This window comes from Suricata suricatta, chromosome 9 (genome assembly GCF_006229205.1).
Source record: "Suricata suricatta isolate VVHF042 chromosome 9, meerkat_22Aug2017_6uvM2_HiC, whole genome shotgun sequence".
NCBI classification, from domain to species: domain Eukaryota; kingdom Metazoa; phylum Chordata; class Mammalia; order Carnivora; family Herpestidae; genus Suricata; species Suricata suricatta.
In genome coordinates, this window is record NC_043708.1 from 75,438,743 (window position 1) to 75,463,322 (window position 24,580).

General features: G+C 39.1%; 2 protein-coding genes across 3 annotated transcripts in view; both read right to left on the reverse strand.

Annotated features, from left to right (window-relative positions):
* Nucleotides 1-2,282, reverse strand: part of SCG5 (secretogranin V) — a 67,582-nt gene extending 65,300 nt beyond the window's left edge. The window contains exons 1-2 of one of the 2 annotated variants that reach the window (XM_029951605.1): nt 2,158-2,282; nt 203-435 (exon numbers count right to left, since the gene is read on the reverse strand). In XM_029951605.1, coding sequence (XP_029807465.1) covers nt 203-435; nt 2,158-2,258 — 334 coding nt within the window. In that variant the 5' untranslated portion in view covers nt 2,259-2,282. The remainder of the gene's footprint in view (nt 1-202; nt 436-2,157) is intronic. The other variant, XM_029951604.1, reaches the window with a different exon arrangement.
* Nucleotides 2,283-4,944: 2,662 nt separating this feature from the next.
* On the reverse strand, nt 4,945-24,249 carry ARHGAP11A (Rho GTPase activating protein 11A). The gene is made up of 12 exons (XM_029951603.1): nt 23,273-24,249; nt 19,297-19,367; nt 17,150-17,246; nt 16,208-16,461; nt 15,403-15,566; nt 15,094-15,240; nt 14,492-14,566; nt 13,541-13,705; nt 10,825-10,954; nt 9,785-9,893; nt 7,875-8,013; nt 4,945-7,463 (listed from the first exon to the last, which is right to left on the reverse strand). Exons 1-12 carry the CDS (start codon nt 23,399-23,401, stop codon nt 5,893-5,895), a joined length of 3,051 nt encoding a protein of 1,016 aa, XP_029807463.1. The 5' UTR covers nt 23,402-24,249; the 3' UTR covers nt 4,945-5,892.
* Between the last annotated feature and the right edge of the window lie 331 nt (nt 24,250-24,580).

Sequence of the window (24,580 nt, forward strand, 5' to 3'; positions counted from 1 at the left end):
CTGCTTGGAATTCTGTCTCTCCTCCTCTCTGCCTCTCCCCTGCTTCTGCTCTCTGTCTCTCTCTCAAAATAAATACATTTTTTTAAAATGTTAAATAAAAAAGAAGAAATGGAAAACGAGGGAGGAAGTAAAGGTTCTTCAGCATGTATTAATTATTTTAAATGCTACCACAAACTTCAAATTGGCAGAATACAGTAAATACCTTCGATGCTCTGTGGGCCCACAAGATTCATGGCCTGGTGAGCTGGGTACTCCACCCGCGGCCTGGCGATGCCCAGCTGCTCCATAACACCATGGAGCAGCCTCTGGATATCGGTTTCTGAGACCCGGTCAGGGGTCCTCGGGCTATAAGCAGATGTGGGAGTCCATCCAAATGTTAGCCAAAGTACTAGTCCAGATAGCATGGTAGAAACCATCCCAGAGGCCATTGTGAACCTGCAAAACAAAAGACCAACATGTATCAAATGGCCACCATCCATGATGATGAATCATGCAAGTACATGATTCAAGAACCACCCAATAGGGGCAGCAATGAAAAGTACTTAGGGAGTGCCTTTGCCTTAAGTGCCCAGTGTAGGCAGAGCATCTGCTCTGAAACGGTACTGCAGAAACAAGACAGTCCAAGATAGCCACTTCCCTCTGCATGCACCTCCTTGGGAAGACCAGGCAGGAATGGCACTTCTCACTCTTTTATTTACTCTTCTTGCAGCTCCCTGAAAGCACTTCATTCCCTAACCCCAACACTCTCTCCTCTTAGTAAAACCAACTGACCAACAAGAAGAAGAGCTTGCTTCAATTTTGAGACAGGGAGAGGGAGAGTGACGTCCTGAGTCTTCCCAGTCTCCGGGGGAAAAAAGGGGGCTCTGGGAAAGGAGTTAGGAAGATACAAATGGTAAAGAAGCATTGAAGGTTAGGAGTGGTGGAAGGGAAGAGCCTAGCTGGGCAAACATCCAATCTATTTGAGACCCGAGGGGGAGCAGCATACACCCAGCTCAGGCCTGCCCTGCAGTCCGCCAAGGGAGAAGAGGCAAGCTTGCTTGGCCACATACTAGCTGAGTGATGCTGGGCAAATGCTGCAGCTTCCTCTGCAAGACGGGCATGAGGAAAGCGTCGTCTTATAGGATTGTTGGGGGCATTAGAAAGATGCCAGCACCAGAGCTCCCCCGCCCCCACTGTGAATATAACATTGGCAATATTACCTCCTGGCTCTAGAGGTTAGAACCTGAAGACAGGGCGGTAATGGGAAGGAAGACAGAACAGGTGAAGGGGAGGAAGACAACTGGTCTGGGGACTCAACCTGTTCTAAATGTTGGCTTTAAAAAAAATTTTTTTTAATGTTTATTTATTTTAGAGAGAAACAGAGTGGGAGCAGGGGAGGGTCAGAGAGAGAGAAACAGACAGAATCTGAAGCAGGCCCCAGGCTCTGAGCTGTCAGCACAGAGTCCAACGCAGGGCTCGAACCCCCTGTGAGATCATGAACGGAGCCGAAGTCAGACGCTTAACCGACTGAGCCACCCAGGCACCCCTAAATGTTGACTTCTATGGAACCAGAAGCCTGCAAAACCAAGGGGACAAATATTCCTGCAGCTTCCCTCTGCAGTGCTGCTGAACCTGTTTAAGACGGCCGCGTCAAGCAATGGCTGTGCAGTCTCCTTTTGACCATTCTTCTATGGGGAGAATAGGGGGATTCAATGGCTTCCTTGAAACTGCAACATTCATAACCTTCATTTTTCTTTCTCTGTAAAGGAAAGGCTTTTTCCAGCCACCATTAGATATAAGACCTTGCTTCCCAAGGAGCTGAGGCAGCAAAGCCTGCAATTCTGACGTAAAAGGCTGGAGACAGACACCAACCTCTCCAGCCATCTCCATCTTCCTTGGGCCGGTGTGAACCCAGGAGGTCTTTGTTTCATTTAACTCCCTGGCCGCCACCGTTCCGATTTAACAAGCTACCCAATTTCCTCCCTCGGTACTCTTTCCCTCCAGTTTATAACTGAACCTCCCAATCCCCACCCAGCCTTTGTCTGCCCTCCGACTCCAGCTCAAGGATTTCAGCAGGACGCCCCCTCCCCTCCCAATGCCGTAAAACTCGCGTGTCTCGGGGCGGGGGGGGGGTGTAGGTTGGGGGGGGGGTCGAGCAGGCATCAAAACAGGACTCACCGCGGAGCAGCCAGAGGATTCTGCCGCGGTCCGGGCCTGGGTGAGGGTCGAGCCCGGAGCCGGGCGGATCTGGTTCGCGCGTGCGTCACCTCCCTCCGCATCGTAGCTCCGCCCCCACCGCTCCTCCAGCAGGTGTAGCCCGTCCCGCGCGATCGCCCCAAAACGCCACCCAGGTGCTGGTGCCTCCTGCAGTGAGCCCCGCAGCGTTCCACCCACGCACGCCACCTACACGCGTCTCGGAGGCGCTTTATCCAGCGACCCCGTGGACGTAATTCACCTCTTCTCAATTTTCTTAACAGTGTGCCAGATCGCCACTTTTGTCCTTCACCCCCAACACCACGTTTAATTTTGCCATTTCCCAGCTTTTTTTTTTTTTTTAAGTCTTCCAGCTTTAAGACGAAGGGGGAAATAACGGTAAGAGACAAAAGACGAAGAGGTCCTAAGACCTTTTAATGATAGAAAGCATCATAAGGGTGCTTTCAGGAGCCCTTTCACGGAGCAGAAAACTTATATTTAATACGCTGGAAATTCCTGCTAAAAATGGGACACCAAAACCACACGAAAACCTCTGAGTGTTAGTTCTAAGTGTTATTTCTAAACTTCCACACCGACCGTCAAGTAAGATTTCTTCTGAACTCCCTGCACATTGCAGAAATTTATCCAGATAGATCCAGAATGTTTTGTTAAAGACTTGTGGAGCAACTTTGATCATGTGAATTTAGTCTAAATTCAAAATTGAGATGTAAAACCATAGGGTATGGCACATTTCCTTCAAGACTGAGGATGAGTAAAGTACCGTGGAGGCCAGAGGATTCAGAGCCTCCATGAGGTTAGAATCCAGACCTCTTCAGCTCTATGCAGCAAACCCATTATCATCTCTACAGCATCTACAAGACACAAGACCTTTTAGATTTTAAAGCCAAGCCTCCTTCCTACTATCTTTTCTTTCATGGATGCTCATTTCCAGTTTTTTGTTTCAGTGCATGCTAAATAAACAGGACAAATATGGTCTATTGGTTTTAGGCTCAAACACCCTGCTGGGGTTTAATATTTTTTATTTACACATACTGAGGTTTTCAATCCAGAATTTTACTTTAACATTTTTACTGTTATCTTCCTCTTGTGCTTGGAAAAGTGGAGAAGCCCATCACAAGTTACTGCTTTTGTGTTGAATGGAAATTTGAGATACACCAGGTCTCATATGAAATTTGATTATTTAAAAAAATTTTTTCTTTATTTTTTGAGAGAGAGAGACAGTGAGAGCATGGGGAGGGCAGAGAGGGAGACACAGAATCCAACGCAGGCTCCAGGGTCTAACCTGTCAGCACAGAGCCTGACGTGGGGCTTGAACCCACGAACCACGAGATCATGACCTGAGCTAAAGTTGGACACTTAACCGACTGAGCCACCCAGGTGCCCCTGAAATTTGATATTTTAAATTATACATATCCTGGACTTGATGATGATCAAATGCCTATATTAAATTGCTAGTGATTACAGAATATTGTCAAGCAACCTGCTAATTTAAGTCCTATGTAATTGTATTTTGTTGCTCATGATAAATTTGTATTAGAGCTTTATTTACACTTCTAAATAACAAATTGAAAATAATCCTTTAAGTTCCTGCCTATGTTCATACTTTATTTGAGAGAGAGCGAGCATGTGAGCAGGGGAGGGGCAGAGAGAGGAGAAGAGAGAGAACCCCAAGCAAGCTCTGTGCTGAAAGCTCCAGTCTTACTTGGGGCTCAGTTCCACAACCCATGAGACGAAAATCAAGAGCTGGACACTTAAACGGCTGAGCCACCCAGGCACCCTCCCATGTCCATAGGGCATAACTTAACTTTGCTAAGTATGTTCATATACCATTTGACCAAATATCCTCATGAGATGAGTAACATCTCCATTTTATATAAAATGAGGAGAGAGATTAATTCTAAAATTTAACTTTCCTCACTGCCCAAGTTTCATAATCCTCCTATACTGTTAGCTTTTAGCTAACAAAAATGGGAGTAATCTGCGGGTAGATTCTTAAAAAGTAAATTTCTTTCATTATTAACCCTTCAGGAAAGCCACTAATTCAGTTAATTGTAGTTAATCTCCCAAACATTCTTAATGAATTAGTCTTCCAGTTCAACATTTCACCCATACCCATGGGCATAAAATGCCATTAATACATTTTTAAAAGTTTATCCAGAGAGAAAGTGAAGTTTAAAAAATTGCTCTCAGTTTATAATCAAACTATAAACTTTGAAACATGTATTTCAAAGTTTATGTTTCCTCTATCAGAAATACCATAAACACCCAAAATGCACATCCAGTTTATATCACAAACCTGTTCTGATGTCAGATAAACATGGTATTTGTATCTACGGGTTTTCCGTCTTTATAGAAGTCAAATTCTTATTGGTAGTGAGAAAGGGTTGATTCCTAGGTAACAGAGAGAAAGGAAATAGCTTTGAAATAAAACAGGTATACTGCTATCAAGTAGAACTTGGCCAAGCAGACATCGATGACTCTGGCTGCTCTGAGTAGATGTGCAATGCTGTTCCCTTCTGCTCCACTATCTGAACGTGACGTTCTAACAACTGACCTGTAAAATTGTCTTCAGTGCTTTATTCTGCCTGCAATATTCCTTCCTCTAAAACCCAGACAATATCCACCATTGTTACTATTCTTTCCTTACAGATTTTTAACTTATAATTTAAAATGTAAATTTAGATAAATTTGCTTAACAATTTGGGTCAAATTCTAAAAGGTATTTTGAACTTCATTAGAGATCCAGACAAGTCATTTTCCAGAAGGTTACGTTTAATGTCTATGCTAAATAAATAACATTTACACACCAGACAAAACCATCATAGGCTTTTATAAGAATCAAAAGTTAAGAATCCAAGTTAAAAGTACAGAGGCACATCACCTATTTTAAATTATAAAATCAAGCACGTGCATGTAAGAAATCCCCTTGATTAAAAATTTCCAAGCTTAATTATTCCTCCTTAAATAATTTTAAATTCTATATTGGACAAAACAGCTACAAATGTATTTGTGCAAATTACCTATAAGACATAGTATGGCTCAAAAGTCATCAAGTATTTCTGCAGCATCATTCTCTAAGAGCACACTTGAGTCATTATTCTGCTTTAGAATATTCCCTTTATTCTTCATCCAAGGAAACACACTATACACATCAACAGACCATATAAAACCAATTACTCAGCCCCAAAAAGGAATAAAAGATTAAGATGCTATTGAACAAGTTAATTTCTAGGGATCCTGGCATAAACCATAAGTATCAATGTAATTCAAGAAATAGGATTCGTAGGGCTTATCTCTTCCCTTTACAGGTTAGAAATTTCCTGTAGAAACCTTCTCTGACTCAGGAGGAATAAAAGGAAATAGGCATAACTCGTTCATTCTTCACATCACTTAAAAAATAAAATTCATACAATTTTCAAGAATTAATTTCTCATAAACCCAGCCAACAACTTCTTTTAAAAGGTAAAATGTAACCTCTGCTTGGAGAGATCACAATGCAATTAAGAAGTTTAAATACTGCCATACTTAAGAAAAACAAAACAGTAATTTATACAAGCAAAGAATTCAAGTTGCTTATGCAGTGAAATTGAAATCGATCACTTAATCTTCCTGAGCTAACAAACTAACATGCAGATTATCCTGCAAGTCCTATCACCAACAGCTAATTTTATTTACATAACAAGTATTAACATCTACCAATTACAAGTCTACAGGTTTACTCGTTGGTAGTAGCTGAGCTTTTCCTATAGGATTTTTTGGAGAACCTTTATACCAGACCCTTTCTTTTTCTGATGGTTTCCTAAGGACTCTATTTATCCCAGGAGAAAAGCCCGTATTATTATTTACAACTGATTTTAGTATGTCATGATTTGTCAGGTCATCCAAGGGAACCTTAATCTGGCCTTTGGACACCACTTCCTGTTTACAAACTCTGTTAGACCCAAGAGAAGCATTCGTGGAGTCCGGGTGCCTCTTCGTCTTTGGGAAAGATTTAGAAGTAAATTCCGCGCTTGACTTTGAAACTGCATCAACACTGGACTGTCCACACTCTGTAAACTTCCGTTCTTTAGGACCTGATTTGGTACATGAAATCAAGGAATCTTCTGATGTACTTTCCATACCAGAGGAAAGAGCACTGTCACAGCTCACTGACTTAACTAGAGGAGAAGGGGCATTACCAAGACTCGCCAATTTGGGCCTTACAGGCTGTCTGCTGTACTCCAACAAGGAGTTAATCCTTCTGACAGACTGACGGACAGGTGTACGCTGAAACTTAAGAGGTGACTTAACTGTTGTTCTATTTGGTTCATTTAAAGAAAGCTTGTTAAACCACTGTATGTGGTCTGACACATTACCACGCTCTGTCACTTGTAAGCTTTCAGAAACTGTAGTGCTGGTTTCCACCAGCGACTGCTGCTTCACAATTCGCACAGGCCTACGTTTGGACAAGTTTGTTATGTTACACGTGGTGAGCTCTGAGGAAGGCGTGCGAGCTGCATCCTCCCTAGAAGCTGCACAGTTCGCCACGTTCTCTTCTGTCATATTCTCCTTCTCCTTTAATTCAGGATTTTCTTTATCCCTTGGGGCCTGCTGTTCCTTTACGTGTTCATCACTAGGCAACTCTTGCTTGACTGAATAATCTTTAAGTTTATTTGAAGAGCTGTTTTCTTGATGTTCAATCTTCACAGGAGTTGAATAACATTTTCTAGTTGCTTCTCTATCTAGTTTTTGGGTTTGATGTAGTGAAATGTCTCGTTCTGACACACTATGTTCATCTTTACTAGTTCGATGTTGATTTGATTCTATCACAGTCAAATCATTGGTTTCAAATAGATTTCTCTCTGGGCTGTAGTCTATAGAAGATGTTTCATTTAGCTTTACTTTTCCCACATTAGTTTCTGATGACTGCCTGTGATTTATCAATGCATGAAGATTATGTCCAGATTCAGAAAATGCTTTCTGAATTTTCACCAGAGTCTCTGTGGTCAAGTTATTTTCATCCCCACTAAGAGAATTTCCAGCTACACTGTTATTATGCTTATCCTCTACATTAGAAGGGGTGAGTTCAGATGAACTAACAGGTAACTTTCCAACTGAAGTATCAGGCTCAGAAGAAGAGCTTTCCACCCCAAGATTTCCCTTGATTTCATTTGTTGCCATTTCTTGAAAACTGGAATTAGTAGGTCCTGTCCAAGACATCCGGTAACTTGTTCCGTCTCGACGCTCTGGAGTTAATAAGTTCTCCTCAGACTTACTGATCTTTTGTGAACCTGAAATAAAGCAGTTCAGTCTTTTTAATCATTTATATTTGGAACCTATTTCAAATATTATTCAAACACATGGCATATAAAGGTATTAAGCATTTAATTTTAATACATAAGGGTTTGTGTTAAAAGAATAATTTTTAATATAAAAATGTCAAATGTTTTGTATTATAAAATGTATTATAAATAAATACATCCTCCAATTGTTCATACAAAAATACAATCCCAATTCAAACAGTCTTACTCTTCAAACATGTAATTTTACTTCCTAGAACAGTAAATTATTGAATATATCTTGCCACAAAAATAATTGAAGGTTATATTTCAATTATATCTCAAAAAAGCTGGAACAAATTTTTCAGAAAAGCAATTAAAGTAGGTTTTTTGCATAACACTAACAATATCATGTAAATGTACCTTTCTTTGTTAATCTTTCATCAATATCTGGGCTAAAAAGCAGACCTGTTTTTACAGATTCAATCCTATTTTTTAAACTTTGTTGATTTGCAAGTCGTCGACCAACATTTTCAGATCTTTCAATACCAGAACACCCATTCTGTACAGAAAAGAAAATGGAAAATGTTTGGGTTAAGAAATAAACCTAGTTTGATTCAGAATATTAAGACCAAGTAAATTTTTTGTAGTTACCAAAATCCTCTACTGCTGATTGAAAAGGTATATAAATTTGAAAAACAATTTACAGCAAACACAAATATACTTGTATGCAGGTTGATGAAAATTGTAAGCTTTTGATGCGGCTATTAGTTGATATTTTATGATCTAAAATTAAAACAGTCTCACATATTCATTAACTAAAAATATTTTTTGTGGTGACTGTGTGCCTGTTCACAACAGTGAGTGAAGAAAACAAACCAAAATCTTAGCTGCACAGAATTCACATTCTAGATGGGGAGATTTTGAGCAGAACCAAGAAAAACCATAAATTATTTCGCATATTATGCAACACACAAGGTGAGAAGTGCTGTGGCAAAAAGTAAAGCAGAGTAGGAGGGCTCTGTTGTGATGAAAGGTGGGGTTGTCAATTTAAACAGAGTGATTAGAAAATGACTTGTGAGTAAAGAGAAATGGGAGAGGGTAAGAGCCATAAAGATAAAAGGGGCAAGAACATTCCAGGGAGAAGAAAGGCCAGAACAGTCTCCAAGGTTGAAGTCAGGTCTGGCACATTTGACAAACAAGAGGCTGAGTGAGCAAGGGAGGGGGTGGGAGGAGGGCTTAGAAAGGCAGGCTAGAACCAGTCCTTCGGAGAGATAATGTAAACTAAGAACTTTACCTTTTTTTCAGGTGAAATGAGGAGTCACTGGAGGAATTTGAGCAGAGGAGTGACAGGACTTTGCCTGGGTTTTAAAAGGATAATTTTGGCTATCGTATTTGCAGCAAGGTAGAAGCTGGCAGACCTACTAGTAGGGGCTTATTGCAGTAATCCAAGCTGGAGATGACAGAATTTAGAGAAGGTTGGAAATGTAGTGCCAGTGAGAATTGGTCAGTTTACATATACTCTGAAAACAAGATACACAAGATTCCCTAATGGTTTACACAGGATGTGAGGAGTCAAGAATGCCTGCATGGTTTTTGGCTGAAGTGACCAGATGAGTCGCCCCACGTGAGATGGAGAAGACTTAGGTAGGGGAGTGGCTGGCAGGGCCGGGGAGGCCTAGAGAAAGAGCAACAGTGAAGAAATGCATCTTGAGAGCTCTATCCGGGACAGGTTACAGGTGAGTCGTCAATAGGAGAGACGTCCAAATAGTGAAGTCAAGTAGGCAGCTGTCAAGAAATAGTCAAGTTGTTCAGGAAACCATTTTGGTCTGGAGAGATAAATTTCCAAGTCTTAAGTAAATACAAAATGTTTAAAGCTAATGAGCACTTTGAGTAGAAAGAGAAAAGAGAAGTCCAAGGACAAAGCTCTGGGTGCTCTAATGTAAAGGAATTAGAAAGGTAACCGGTGAAGAAGGAAGAAAATCCTGAGAAAGTATCCCTGAAGCAAGGAAGGAAAGTATGCGAAAGAAGAGCAAGCAAGTAGCCAGGTGAAGTCTAACACGGGCTGGTCACTGGTTCAAGCGCCACTGACTCATGGATGACCTTCAGAGCAATTGCACTGAGTGCTGGGGGAAGGGCCTCACTGGAATGAATCCGTGTAAGCAGAGCAGAAAAGGAGGAAACAACTGCTCTCAATTCCTGTGTAAGAGTTTGGTATAAAGGGAGCAGAGAACGGGCCTGTAGCTGGAGAGGCAGGCTAGAGAGGGTCTTTCACCATCAAGTCACCGCTCTAGGCTAATGTGAACATCAACGAAATGGGGAAAGACACTTACTAGGTCTTTGCTACTTTTCCCCAGACTAAATTTCAAACGAAGAGATCTTCGGACCTTTTCTTTACGACTGATCTTAGGAGAGAAGCAGCCTGCTTTGCCTGATTCCACCCTGAAAAAGAGTGGCATTCAAAGACGTCAGCATAAAAAGTGAAGGCATTCTCGCAAAATGAAATTTGAAAGTCCAGAGCAAATTATATTGCCAGTCATTAAATAGCGTAATAATTTTCTAAAAATCGGTTAAGCTTTGAGATACCATATTTGGGGGCACCTTGGTGGCTCACTCGGTTGAGCATGACTTTGGGTCAGGTCATGATCTCACAGTTCCTGAGTTTGAGCCCCACGTTGGGCTCGCTGCTGTCAGCCCAGAGCCTGCTTCAGATCCCCTGACCCCTCACTTCCCCCTCCCCCACGGGCACTCTCTCAAAAATAAACAAATGTTTAAAAAAAAATAGAAATATGATATGGGAACACATTATATTTGTATACAAAGTGGCCTCTCCTATTTATCACAAAGAATTATTTAGTCACTTACAAACCAGAATAATTAGAACAGACTAGCCTTTAAATTAGCAGGAAATTTAAAAAATTATACATTTCAGCATACAATAGGATTTTAAGCAAATGAAGTGAACTCAAATTAAGAATCTTTCTCCAGGGGCGCCTGGGTGGCTCAGTCAGTTAAGTGTCCAACTTCGGCTCAGGTCATGATCCCACAGTCCGTGGGTTCGAGCCCCGCATCAGGCTCCGTGCTGACAGCTCAGAGCCTGGAGCCTGCTTTGGATTCTGTGTCTCCCTCTCTCTCTGCCCCTCCCCTGTTCACTCTCTGTCTCTGTCTCTCAAAGTGAAATAAAGACATAAAAAGAAAGAAGAATCTTTCTCTGCAGTGTATACAAAGGGCAACTGATTAATAAGACAGTAAAGGCAGAGAGAATTTTTAAAACTTACGACTCAAATATGTTTCTCAGCAGAAAGACAAACAAGGTATTTTATTAACTATACACCAAATGTTTATCTAGTGAAAACAAAACTGGATATATTACCTGCAAACTTTTTTACTTGCAATCCTCTTACTTCGCCTTAGCACGCTTGCACTGACCGAATCGTTTCCACTGGCGGCTACAGGAGAGAATGAACTCTGAGCTGACCCTTCGGGGCTTGTATCAATGTGAACTATAAAAACAACCACATATAATACACCACAGTACTTTCTTTTCAAACTGTAAAATATTAATAGCAATTAGGCATAAGGTCTTAATTTGAACCCTAAGCAACCAAATCACATTAATTTCTGGTGAGAAACTTCAAAAACCAAATAAACTCAACTCAACTTAAAAAAAAAAGTATGAATTTCTTACTTTTAATTTTTAGATGGCAATTAAAGATCAGATGAAATATGACTTTTATATCAGAGTTTTGCTTTAAACTCATTTAAGAAAACAAGGGATGTGTGAGCACTACTGCAGCGTGGAGAAAGAGCAAGCTTTCCAGACAGACGTGAGTTTGTCCCACCACTTACTAAATAGCTCTATAAATGGACTTCTGGGGTAAGTATAAAAATTATTGTTACATATATGAAATGTCCAGCACAGTACCTATGTTACATACTATTAATTATTGCTATTATCAAAAATGAGCTACTGAAAAGCAATTTAGAGTCAGAGTATCCAGTATGTACCTGGCTGGCCAACTGCTGTCCACCTGACTCTGAAGTGTAATCTGTTCAATATTTCTGGCAAACAAAAACCAGTTATGAAACATCCTAACCACTTGGCTACAGCCAACTTCCATGCTAACAATAAGTGGTTACAACAGCTCATTCTGAGTATTTAACACTACACCATGAAACTGACTATAATAAAAACTTAAGGGAAAAAGTTATGAACAAAAGCCCTATATACATTTGACTTATATTTGAATCAAGCCCAGGATATAATCAATAAACATGAACCTTCTCAACTCATCACTTGCATTGATAAAAAATTCACATAGGTCCCCAAACAGAGACAGCATGTGTTTTTTCAGTTGCAAAAACAGAAAGAAAAGAATACAACCACTACAGAGACTTTTGGGTGCATCTGGCTAACAAAAATTTTGGAGGCCAATGTAATATAGCCAGGGTGATTGATGTAGGTAGTTTATCCTAGGACTGTGGTCTACTGTTGAAAATGTATCAGTGTCACAAGGAAGCACAGCCAGAATATATGGAATAATGCAAAGTTATCACACATACAGGAAAAAAAATTATAAATAGGTACTTCATGGATTATAGATTAATAGAGCTGCCTTTATACATTTAAAAAAAGCATCATATCTGTTATTATCCAAAATTAGAAACCAATATATTTTCAATTTTGCAGATGGAATTTGCTGAATTGTGGCTGAGAAAGCACAGTCAACGAAAAATGGTGTTAAAATAACAGGACTACTATTATTGAACTTACTTATTTTTTTATTAAAAAAAAATCATTGATTAAGCAGGCTCATACTGATATTCCAGTAACACAAGAATGTTTAAACTATTTTTGGGGGAGTTGGAGAGAAGGAATCAATAGGTTCACTTCTTGGAGCAGATATTGTAATGCTTATTAAGCAGAGTCAGGTAGAATTACAATTCACACTGACCATTTGGGAACAGTACTCCAAAGTGGAAAAAACTTTAAGAAAACAGTAAGTTAGTTTAAAAGAACTTAGGTCTCAACTTCTGAATACTCAGTGAAATACAGACAGAGCCTCAGAGTTCTTATCATTACCTTTAAACAACCCATAGAGAACCTAAAAACCATAGAGGACCATAAAAAACAAGCTGCTATTCTGTTCAACTTTCTAATTAAACAAACAAGGAAACCCTAACCTTTTTGACTAGAAACAGAAAGCTTCTGGGAAGGTCTCATCATTTAGCTAACAAAGTCACAGTAAAACTCTCAACATTAACTGAAATCATTGAAAACCTAAAAGAAGCAGAGATCACTCACATTTTGACGAAATGTGAGACAAAGCTGAGATGGAAGGCTCTGGGCTTAGAAGTTCATTTTTTTGGGCTGATCATAAGGCTAATCTGTCAGATTGACTGTGAGCCAGCTTGTATTCTACACCTGCTAAGGGAGCCAACTCAATCTAAGATCACACTAACAAAGATCTGATACGCAAACCAGGATAACTCTATTGTTCTTTGGAGGCTCTGGTTGGCCACATTAGGAGCTCAGAGGTCATTTGGAAGAAAATGGCAGGGTCAGTAAACCATCTGGAAACCATGCCATAAGGAACAGTGTAAACAAAGTTTGTAAAGCTTTTATAAAAGCTACTTGAGTATAAAACTAAAAAATTACCCTCCTCCCTTACAGCAACCACAATGGTTCCTCCTATACACCAGTGCTTTGCATTCAGAGAAAAATCAAACTGGCAATCTCAACAGAAGATAGCAACACAGCCATACCAATAGATCAGGAAATAACTAAAGTAGAATTCAGGATGTCCCGTCACCTAATATCTGAGCACCAGTGCTAGACACAGAAGCCCAAACTCTCACTCTGACTTTATCCTAATTTTCAAAAGGCATGGTCATAAAACATACACACATACACATTAATAATATTGAACCAGTATCTATTTTAAAAGTTAGGGGACTTTATAAAAATTCAGAGATTTGAAAAACAGAATAAAGCCAAAGCTCCTAAAGGAGGTGGCATTAATATGAAATAGCAGAGTAGGCATCCATGTTAACATTTACAACCCAATTATACAAATTCTATTTGCTACCTGATGCTGGTGTAGAATTGCTGAAGAGATTCGTTGGCAACAACTCAAAGTTAAAATTGTGCTTGATGGACTTCCTTTTCTTACTTGAGAAACCATGAGAAGAATCTATTGGTAGTTTACGCTTAGCATTTGGTGTAAGATTCGTGGGTGATATGGGTAGCTGAGCTGAAAAAAATAAACAAAAAACAATTTGTTGTTTCTCCCATAGAGTTGGTAAAATACAAAAGTTTTATATAATTTCTTCTTATAAAGACATTACTTAGAGCTAACCAAAGAATGAGGGAATATGTTTACATTATCAAATGTATGTTATAACTAAATTAACACCATGCAATTACTTAAAGTGAAAAGAGGAAAGTCACAAAGAGGCAAGATTAACAAACAATAGTAACTTAAACCAAATAGACTGAAAGATGTATATAATCCACATTAAAGAATATTAACAAATGGAATAAAATCATAATCAAGGAGTTCAAACAAAACTGATCTACATATTAGTTTTGCTTTTCATCATGAGTATTAACCCCTAAATTTCTTCAATCTAAAAAACAAAAAAAAAATGATCATATTGTGTATTATTGTGTCACTGGGCCGAATAATTTCAGCCACAAGCAAACCAAGATTAAAAAAAAAAAACAAAACTAGAAGATAAAATAATAAACTTCTGGTTCTAAAACAAAAATGAGATTGGAGCTATTTTCACATATGCAATAGCATCCAACTTACATTCAACAGAAAAGCATGATTTAAAAGACTAAAGATATAACAACAGACTAAAAGAAATTCTTACTTACAATTTTGGGTTCATCACAGCCAATGTAACTAATAACGCCACAACATGGTATTATAGTACAGTTTCTCCATTGAAAATAATATTTGGGTTTGATTAAATCAAAATGTTAGTTTATGATATAGAAATTTTCACTTAAATAAAAAACATATAAAACCTACCAGTTCTTTCCTGTTGAGGTGTAATAGAGGGTGTTCTGTTAGATTTAAGTTTATTTAATGCTCCACTAACAAAATCTGAAACACAAAGCACATATGTAATGAATGTAACATTTACCTGTCACCAACACGTCATACTAATATTTGTGGATTTTCCAGCACCTAAGTTTATCTCAGCTTACAATGAACTGCTCACTCAAGTCATGTGAGCCTGTTTATTGACACAGATAATTTCCCCACACAAATCTTTCTTCATAGCATCCTTCTTACCTACGAGAGGATACAAGTAAGTATTCTGACTCTCTACCTAATTCCCCTAGACTCTACCCATTTTTCAAGAAGGTTCAGTTTGACCTCTTCCTTGGAATCCTTGATCACTACAGCCCAGGGAACTTTTCTCCTTTGAACACAATTCACATTCGTGCTAAAGGTTTACCATTTAATACTAGATTATATTGTCATTTTTGCTTTTCACATGCATCTGTCATGTCTTTCCAACTTTGCTGAGAGCACCCAAAAGATATACACCAGAACTTACGTTTCATTATATTTAAACACACTTTAGATAAAAGCATACACAAAACGGGACTGACACTGCCCCTCACCTCCTACGCTTTGTCTTGGCTTTCTCTTATAGTCACCAGGAGTTTCACATTCACCTTCTTCAAAACCTTCTAATGATGGAGTAGCACAGAGACCATCAATACCCAACATGGCTGGTATCCTTTCCTGGATAAAATCTGGAATATGCCCTAAACAAAAATGTTCAGAGTTAAAATATTTCTTCCAGTTTCCCTCAAAATGTCCAAATAGTATATATCAACTTTCTAACAGTTGTCTTCATAGCTCACTTGGAGGAATATGGGATCTCCCTCAAACAAATCCTATTGCTTAATAAAGCAACTACGTCTTACCAATATCTGATGCATAGTCAATAAGAGTCTGTACCACTGCAGCCTGCAATCGGAGCCTTTTCTCTGTGTTAGCAGACATCTTTTCATGTCCCTCACTTGTCTGAAGCAGGTTTGGTGCAAATATTACTGCGAGATTGCTGCTATCCATTTTATTCTCTCTAGACCTTAAACGAAACAAGGTTTTCTTAGATTGCCCCAGAGAAAAAGAGAGTTAAAATAACATATTGAGCACACTTTGAAGACTTCTTACTTTATCAGTCAAACACAAGTCAAAATAGTTACCCTTTGTCTATCCATCTATCTGATTGGTTTGAAAAAAGACATAACCAAAAATAGCTCCTGTGTGCTTAAATATATATCATAAAAACCATGCTAACTATGGAGTCCACACTTTGGGTTTCCATGCAAATTGCACCTGTATATTTGGTCTTCAAACCACACACAGAAAAACTATTAGAAGGCTACAAGCATGTTCAGAACAAGCAGGCTCACTGACAGGTGAGAGGGGGGACAAGTTTGAGAAGAACACAAACAAACAAACAAACATCGTCATCTGAAGCCATTCAATGGACAAAGAATCCTATTGACAGCAATAAGTCATTCATAAAGATGATGTTAAGGCAGTTAAGAAAATATTAAATCATCGGTTCTTATATTAATGGGGTATACTTCTTATAGTAAAGAAATAAATAATTTTTTAAGAAATATTTCCATTCCAAAATTAATTTTAACTTATTATCTATACAGGCAAATCGAGCTAATTAACAAATTAAACTGTCATTTCCTAAGACTTTTAATTACTTACCTAAGTGAAACACTCCTGAGAAAGCTAAAGAAGTATCTTAACACATCAATTGTGTGGTCAGCCATGAGACAGGAGAGCAGCAAGGTAGCTTTACTCTTCTCCTCTGTTCCTAACTGCTGAGCTTTGAAAAGTGCTTCATGCAAATCCGCCGGAAGAACGGGCTCTGGCAATTCCCTGAAAAACTGCTTAAGAAGCCCTGCAACATCACAGGGCGGCGCAGAAGCCAGGCAGTTCTCACCGCGATCCAGTTTATTCTGAAATAATAGAATAACCTTGAGTGAGGGCTTAAGAGTTTACTACAAAAAATATATATGCTTTCTTATACTCTGGAGAGCTCGCTTTAATAAATTTCTCTTTGGGCACCTCGGTGGCGCAGTCGGTTAAGTGTCCGACTTCACCTCAGGTCATGACTTCATGGTTCGTGGGCTCGAGCTCCACACTGGGCTCTCTGCTGTCACACAGAGCCTGCTCTGGGTCCTCTGTCTCCCTCTCTCTCAAAAACAAACGTTAAAATATACACATGAAAAACACAAATTTCTCTTAACACTTGTTTTAATACACAACATGCCATTTTAGAAGACTAAAATCAAAAAATATTCTCATTTCATATAGTACTTTAGAGCAATAAAGGACCATGAATTTGAGTATACTCTGAACTTTTAAAGCATTATATAGACTGTGACAATCATTTCACAGTATATACATACAACAGCCAGTTGTATACGTTAAATATGTGTAAATTATATCTCAATAACACTTAAAAGAAAGCATTATATAGATGCCGTATTAATTCCTTTTAGGAAAAAAGGTTCTGCCATGAAAAAGGCTATTTGCATATTCAATTTCTGTTAATAATCATGCAGTAGTTCTAAGTATTTAAATTCTAAAAACCAAATCAAAAAGTGGTACAAATGAAAAATAACAGTTCAAGAATATGCTTACCTTTAGGGCTCTCAGACGAACAACAGATCCTGATTTCCTAAAAAGCCCTTCTGTATGAATATGTTCTTCTAAAGACGTGCAAGCATCAACAAGAAAACTGAAAGAAAGAAATCTTTTCAGGTGGCCAGATACGCATTTAACTAAGTCCTACTCTCCTACCCAAGTACATGAGCAGACCAAGCACTGTCCCCCTTTCAGAAGCTCTGGTGTCAGAAATCCCTTCAATCTTTATGATAAAAAGGTTACCTCTAATTGTCTTTTTTGCTTCCTAAATTGTCTATGGACCAACTTTTACTTCGATAAGCTGCTTAATTCTACACCCTTCTCAATCCGACTCCATTTCTCTGCTTCTGCTCACAGCACAAGATGTCTTTTTTTACTGCCTCTGCTTCATATCCCAGTCTCTCTCAACCCTCTCCAATGAGACTCTCACGCCCGTCACTACAACAAAACAGCTCTCAACAACGTCACCAACCGATGGTCATCTGCCTTCATCTTGTCCTGCCAGCATGACACACGTGACCACTCCCTGCTTCTTGAAAATATTATTTTTCATGACACTTTGGGTTTTCCTGCTGTCCCCATAAAGGCCCCTTCTCATGCTCCTTTTCTTCCTATCTGCCAGACCTCTGCATGCTAGTAGGACCCAGAACCCTAAGGCCTTCTTCTTTTCTTTATCCTCTCTTCATGTGAACCTTGCAGAGAATACATAACTTTAAATATCTACCATCTACTACGTGGGTCCAAAAGAAGGCAGCCTGTTTTTCTCACTCTAACATTACTGCTCAGAAAAGTCAAATATATCCTAGACCTTACAATCCTTCTCATACTTAGAGGTGTGTGCTCAATTTCTTTATATTGAACAAATTTTAACCATCAATGCTGGCTTTAATAGTTAACAGGTGATACGAACAAGTAAGACTAGAGGTCAGCAGCAAGCAACTGATGGCATGTGCTGGTGCACATTGGCTGAAATGTCCCAGGGGGCACCTGACAGAATTTAAAGCTTGTTTGTTTAAAGCAGGCATAGAAATTACAAAAAAGATTTGGTCATCATTCCTGGGGATATAAATTTTGCAATTCTAAAGATAGAAAAATCACTATAAACATACCTTTCATAGGTCATTTAAAAAGCAAATTAGTAAGTGCTTACCTTACAAAGACTGTGAAGCATAGACTGTTAATCTACACTTACATGCTGAATGAGGGAAAACTGTTCCAAGACAGCAAAGTATTCAATAAATGCTTTTGTACAATGCATCAGTTAAAAACCTAGGTTACTGAACTAGAGTAGCCAAGTAAACCCTACTTTGGATAGAGGGGAAATGAATTAGTAAGAGCTAGGACAGTTTCCTTATATGTGTCTTTAAACTATTTAAGATGTAAACGTCTCCAGTAATTTCTGATGCTGTTAGTTTAAAAGGTTTACTTTTAAATAAACAGTGACATAGAAAAGCTCAAGTGTTACATAATTTATATTCACAAATACTGTTGAATCTTATCTTAAATATTCTTTTATCCATAAAAGAAAAGGAGAGGAGACAGACAAACCAAGAAACAGACTCTTAACTAGAGAACAAACTGATGGTTTAGAGGGGAGGTAGGTGGGGGGAGGGGTGAAATAAGGATTAAAGTGCACTATCACAATGAGCACTGAGTAATGTGTAGAATTGTTGAATCACTGTATTGTTTACCTCAAACTAATATAACACTGTATGTTAACTATAATGAAATTAGAAATTTAAAAACCTAACAAAAATTTAAAAATTGTATAGAAAAAAAAATACTCTCCTCCAACATTTCTAAAACAAAAAATATATAAATTGTAACAGAACTGTAAGTTCAGTATCTTACTGAATACAGTCAGAATTGCACCACAAGAATTGGCATAGAACTAAACACTCTTGGTAGAATAAAAATAATCTGCTTTCTAACATTTAATTTATTACTGAAACTTAAATTCAATCCTAGGAATGAATAAAAATTAAAAACTTAAAATATGTAGAAGTTTAAAAACATTTTTCCATTAGTTAATGTTGAGAAATTCAATCATATGCTTGTTCAAAACAAATGTGTGAGAGTCAATTATTTTTAAACACTCAAATGCCAGTTTGAAATATTTTTTCTTCATCTCAAACTTCGCTTACCTTGGAATGTGTCCATATTCTGGTACAACAGAATGTGGCAATGCATTAAAAGGTACTCCAAATATTTTACCCTAAAATGGCAAATTCAGTTATTCTAACACAAATATTAGGCATAATATAAGTTTTCTTAAATATTAAGCAAATTAAAAACCGCAGAAACAAAAGTGAAATCATCAACCAAGACAATGAAAACCATTACTACAAGCACATTTGATAAAAGGTAACAAATAAATGCTAAACATTGTTAGGTGCTAGGAGTACAAAAGTGGTCAAGCATAAGGGAAATCCCTTATGTAGGTAAATCAGACTTTTCTTGCTACTGGAAAACCAAACAAAATGCAAAAATCAGATGCTGAAACTGATTATAGGTGTGAAGGGGATTAAGAGCACACTTATCATGATAAAGCACTGAATAACATATAGAATTGTTCAATCACTGTACTGTATGTATACCTGACACTAATGTAACATTGCATGTTAACTGTTTTGGAATTAAAATTAAAAAAAAAGAGAGAGAGAAAGTCATTGCACTGAAGCAATGGAATACATTCCATCAGTTTCCAATCCCATAATGGAAAATCAATCCAGTTAATGCTTAGGAAATTCTTAAAACAAAATTTGGCTAAAACACTAACATTTTCTGCAAATATACTACAGGCTCTTTCAGTAATCTTATAAACACTGACCTTATACTGCCTTATACTGCCACCTGATAAATACTAAGATGAACAAAAGGTTAAACTGATTGATAATGGGAATTCTTGTCACTCACTGAGTACTTCCTAAAATTACAACTGAAGTGGTTATTTTTAGACCTGATCTGCTTTTCCACACTCTGTGGAAAAGTGCTATTCAAACTATGTTCTGAAGTAACCAAGACAAGGATTCTTCTGCAAACATTTAATTCACATTTCTTTAACTACTTTGAAAAACACTTATAAAAAGTCACATTCAAATGTATTACTTATATTCAAATTTAATATACTGAAGAGTCAAGAGGAAATCTGTACATTACACACTTCTGAATAAAGAATCTGGCACTATCTTTCTGTAGGCATTCAGACTTCTTAAAAAGGTGTTACTGATTAAGAAGGTTGTAGTTTTGCCCTGGATTTAAAAATAAATATATATCTGCCTATACAGAACTGAGTACGTGGGTATACCTAGTCTCATAAACGTCGACTTAGCTTAGATGCATCTGCTCTCCATGATTGTTCTTGAAGCACTTATGTGATAAGAGCACCTTATTTAACCTTATGTTGACAATAAGAAATCATTCAGCACTGTTAAGTTTTCAACAGAGTAACCAAATCTTGCTAGTCCTTTTCAAGCATCTGGCTCCATTCCATTGATGAATACAGAGGACAGTACAGTATAGGGCTTAAGGGAGCAGGCTCCTAGCAGGAGGGCTGCCAGGTTTTAAATCCTGGCTCTCCTACTTATTAGCTGAATGATGTCGACCAAATTAATTCTTTATGCTTCAGCACCTTCACACAGGTCCTAAATCACAGAGTTATAGAGAGAATTAAATGAATTAAAAGATGTAAAACATTTATAGTAGTGTCTGACATAGAGTAAGCATTCACAAAATATTTGTTGCTGTTACAATTACCATTTCAAGGTGAGCTATTAAAAAAATGTTAGTGTAGGGGTGCCTGGGTGGCTCAGTCGGTTAAGCCTCCGACTTCGACTCAGGTCAGATCTCACGTTCGTGGGTTCGAGCCCCGTGTCAGGCTCTGTGCTGACAGCTAGCTCAGAGCCTGGAGCCTGCTTCTGGTTCTGTGTCTCCTTTTCTCTCTGCCCCTCCCCCTCTCATGCTCTGTCTCTCTCTGTATCAAAAATAAATAAAACATTAAAAGAAAGTTTTAAAAAAATGTTAGTGTGGGAAACCCCTTATTTGGGTAAATCAGAATTTTCTTGCTACTGTAAAACCAAACAAAAGCAAAAATCAGATGCTGACAGGGAGCGTGGGTGGCTCAGTCGGTTAAGCGTCCGGCTTCAGCTCAGGTCATGATCTCACAGTTTGTGGGTTCAAGGCCCGCCTCAGGCTCTGTGCTGACTGCTAGCTCAGAGCCTGGAGCCTGCTTCGAATTCTGTAACTCCCTCTCTCTCTGACCCTCCCCTGCTCGCACTGTCTCTCTCTGTCTCTCAAAAATAAATAAAATACATTTTTAAAAAATTAAAAAAAAATCAGATGCTGAAGTTGATTATATATATATAAGTCTGTAGATATCTTAACATATACGGAACTCAGGGTTTTTTCCTCAAGTCTATTATTCTCAATAATGGCCTCACAATAACTGCTATCATCTCATAAAATAAAACAAGATGCGTTTTAAATTTTATGTATTGGACTATCATTTACAATGTTATTTGAATGCACTTTGAAAACTACAAGAAATCTAGTTTTCAAATATTACTTATCCTGTTCCTACTCTTATAATACAACAATCTTCCATATTTCTTGCCCTAGAACTTACCGCTATATCCATGGCTGCTGCTTCATGTTTCCTACGATCACATTGCCAACTCTTGCCACTCTTGACCTTAATGTTTATTAGAATATTTTTATTACAATCTCTAGCCTGACTACCCATTAGGATATAGTCCAATGATCTCCATAACAGCTATCATTAGCTGAATAAGTGGCATGTGACAGGCACTAGGTCCAATATACAGAACTTATCATTTTTAAATCCTCTAATCCAAGGAGAGATTATCATTATTCCCACTTTATAGACCAGGAAACTGAAGCTTAGGAAAGTTAAACAGCCCAAGACCACACATCTAGTAGGGGTAGAGCAGGATTCAAACTCAAGTCTGACTCTAAAAGTAGGTGCTGATTTTCTTAAGGGGCGAAAAAAACTCAAGATACAAATTCTTTGATACACTTTCAAAACCAACTATATTTGAGATCTTGGAAAACCAACTTTACGACCAGAAGAAACTACTCTAGTTTTTACATATAAACAAATACGGTGCCACTAAGTTGCAAACAGAAATTATTGTCTCCAGAATCTATAAGCTACTAAGAGGTATACAAATTATTTTTATTATTAGCTTTCTTACCCAAGTACTTATTTCTTTCAGAAATTATAAACTAAGAGTTCTGCAAATCTTACTAGCTTTCATCTCTGAATACTTAAAAATACCATATAATTGGGCAAATACATTTAAAATAAAATGCTTTATACTTCACTTTTCACAATGAAAATTTTGACGATGCAATAGAGATAATGAAATTTTGTTCAAAATCCCGACTTCCACCACCTTCAAACCAACAGCTTTTTAATCATTCCACCCTGCCCTCTCAATTCACTCACTTTAAAAAATAGCTTTACATCTCAAAAACAACCAAGCAGCAAGCTTATTTTTTTTAATGAGTAAATACGGAGATATTATCTCAAGTCTATTTCTAATGTTCTATCACACCTCTTCTTCTGACTCACTTAAAAACTTACTGATCCCCCTTGTCTCTTTCCAAATCTTATTCTAAAACAGTAGTGCCGGGTGAGGGGTAGGGTGGGTACTGTTTGTCTCCCTTCCCAAGATCTACTTGGGAAAAGACAATGAATTGGCAACATCTGGAAACATTTTTAATTGTCAAAACTGAGATGCTATGTACCTAGTGGGTGAAAGCCAGAGACGCTGCTACACATCCTACAATGCACAGGGCAGACCCCAGCTCTCACCCCCAAAAATGAATTATCTAGTTCCAAATGTCTATGTCGTGAGGTTGAAAACCCCTACAACCTTCTCAATGATCAAAAATCCCTGTAAAGAATCAACAATGTCATTCTTCAAATTTCAGCAGTTGACCATCTAGATTGAACTAGTCACGCCTAGTTAGCCACGTTCTCTCTTCGATCCTTTGGATCCATACAGAATGAACATTTTAGCATGACCTATAATAAGTGATGGGCAGGGTGGGCTTTTTTTTTTTTTTTTAACCCAAACCTCCTTCCCTAGAACTTACCGCCATATCCGTGGCCGCTGTTTCATGTCTCCTACGATCGCACTGCCCACGGCCACTCTTGACCTTAATGCCATAGACAGCCCGAAGCTGCTGCAACAAGGCCAACCTTACCAGCCTCCGATCCCACATCCCGGACACGTCGCCCACTCTCCGAGGCAGGACCTGAGTCCTGAGCCTCGTTCGCCACCAAGTCTTCCAATTTCCAAACACGCTCAGGTTTGCGCTCTGCTCCGCTGCCTTCCGGCCAAGTCTGACACCGTTCTGATCCCGGACCCCAGCCACTTCCACGGCTTTTCCCTCGGTCCTCTATCCACTTCCACTGACCGTCTTCTACTACTTCCTTCTGATCTAGCCACAGCTCACTTCTCCTTCACTTCCTTACACCGGCCTTCTTTCTTGTCCCTCGATCCTTTCGGCTACTTCCACAGACCTCCCTTCTTTCTCCCTGATCCTTTCGGTTCCTAGTACCGACGCCTGTTACCACCTTCTCACCACTTCCGGCCACTTCCAAAATCCAGTTTCCTCCAATCCTCACTTCGCCCTCGTCTCTTTCCCAACGGTGAAAGACGACCCTTCTCCTCGGCTCTCCTGCGCTGGCAGTTTCAACTGGGCGTTCGTCCCTCAAGTCTCCGACCCCAGCCCCAGCCCAGCCGCCGGACCAGCCGGCTGCCCAGGCGCCTCTTCCAGTCCCGGTCCCCGCCCGGGCTGGTCGCCGCCGTCACCCCGTTTCACAGGCTGCTCCTTCCCTCCGCCATCAGCCTGCCTGCAGCCCCCGGCAGGCACATCCTGGTGTGCTCACTGAAGCCACGCAACGCTCCTCATGCCTCCGCCCTCACCGCCTCTGCAGCGCCGGAGCCACAATCTTTCCACCTTCCCTTCCAGCCCAGGCTCAAATGGCAGCGCCAAACAGCGCTCCGCGCCCTGATTGGCCCGTTTCTCTTTTCAAAATCAGGCCCTCAGAGAGTGGCCAGGAGCTGCCGGTCTAGTGAGATGCGGAAGGGCGTGGTGGGCACACCTAAGAAATAGGAAAAGAAAAGAAAAGAAAAAAAACCAGTGAGTTCCACTTGCTCATTCATAGCCATATTTTTGGAGGACAGTACTGTTTAAAGCGTATTTTAATACACCTGGCCTGCGACTGAGACAATACATTCGGGGAAATGTAATAGACACCCCACTCTCATTTTTTCTTCTTTTCTTTCTTTCTTTTTTTTTTTTTTTTTTTTGGCACTTCGCTGAGCTGAAGGCCCTCTAACGGAGAAGCCGATTCTACGGGACCCGAGGTGAGACGGCCCGAGTCAGGGTTCACAA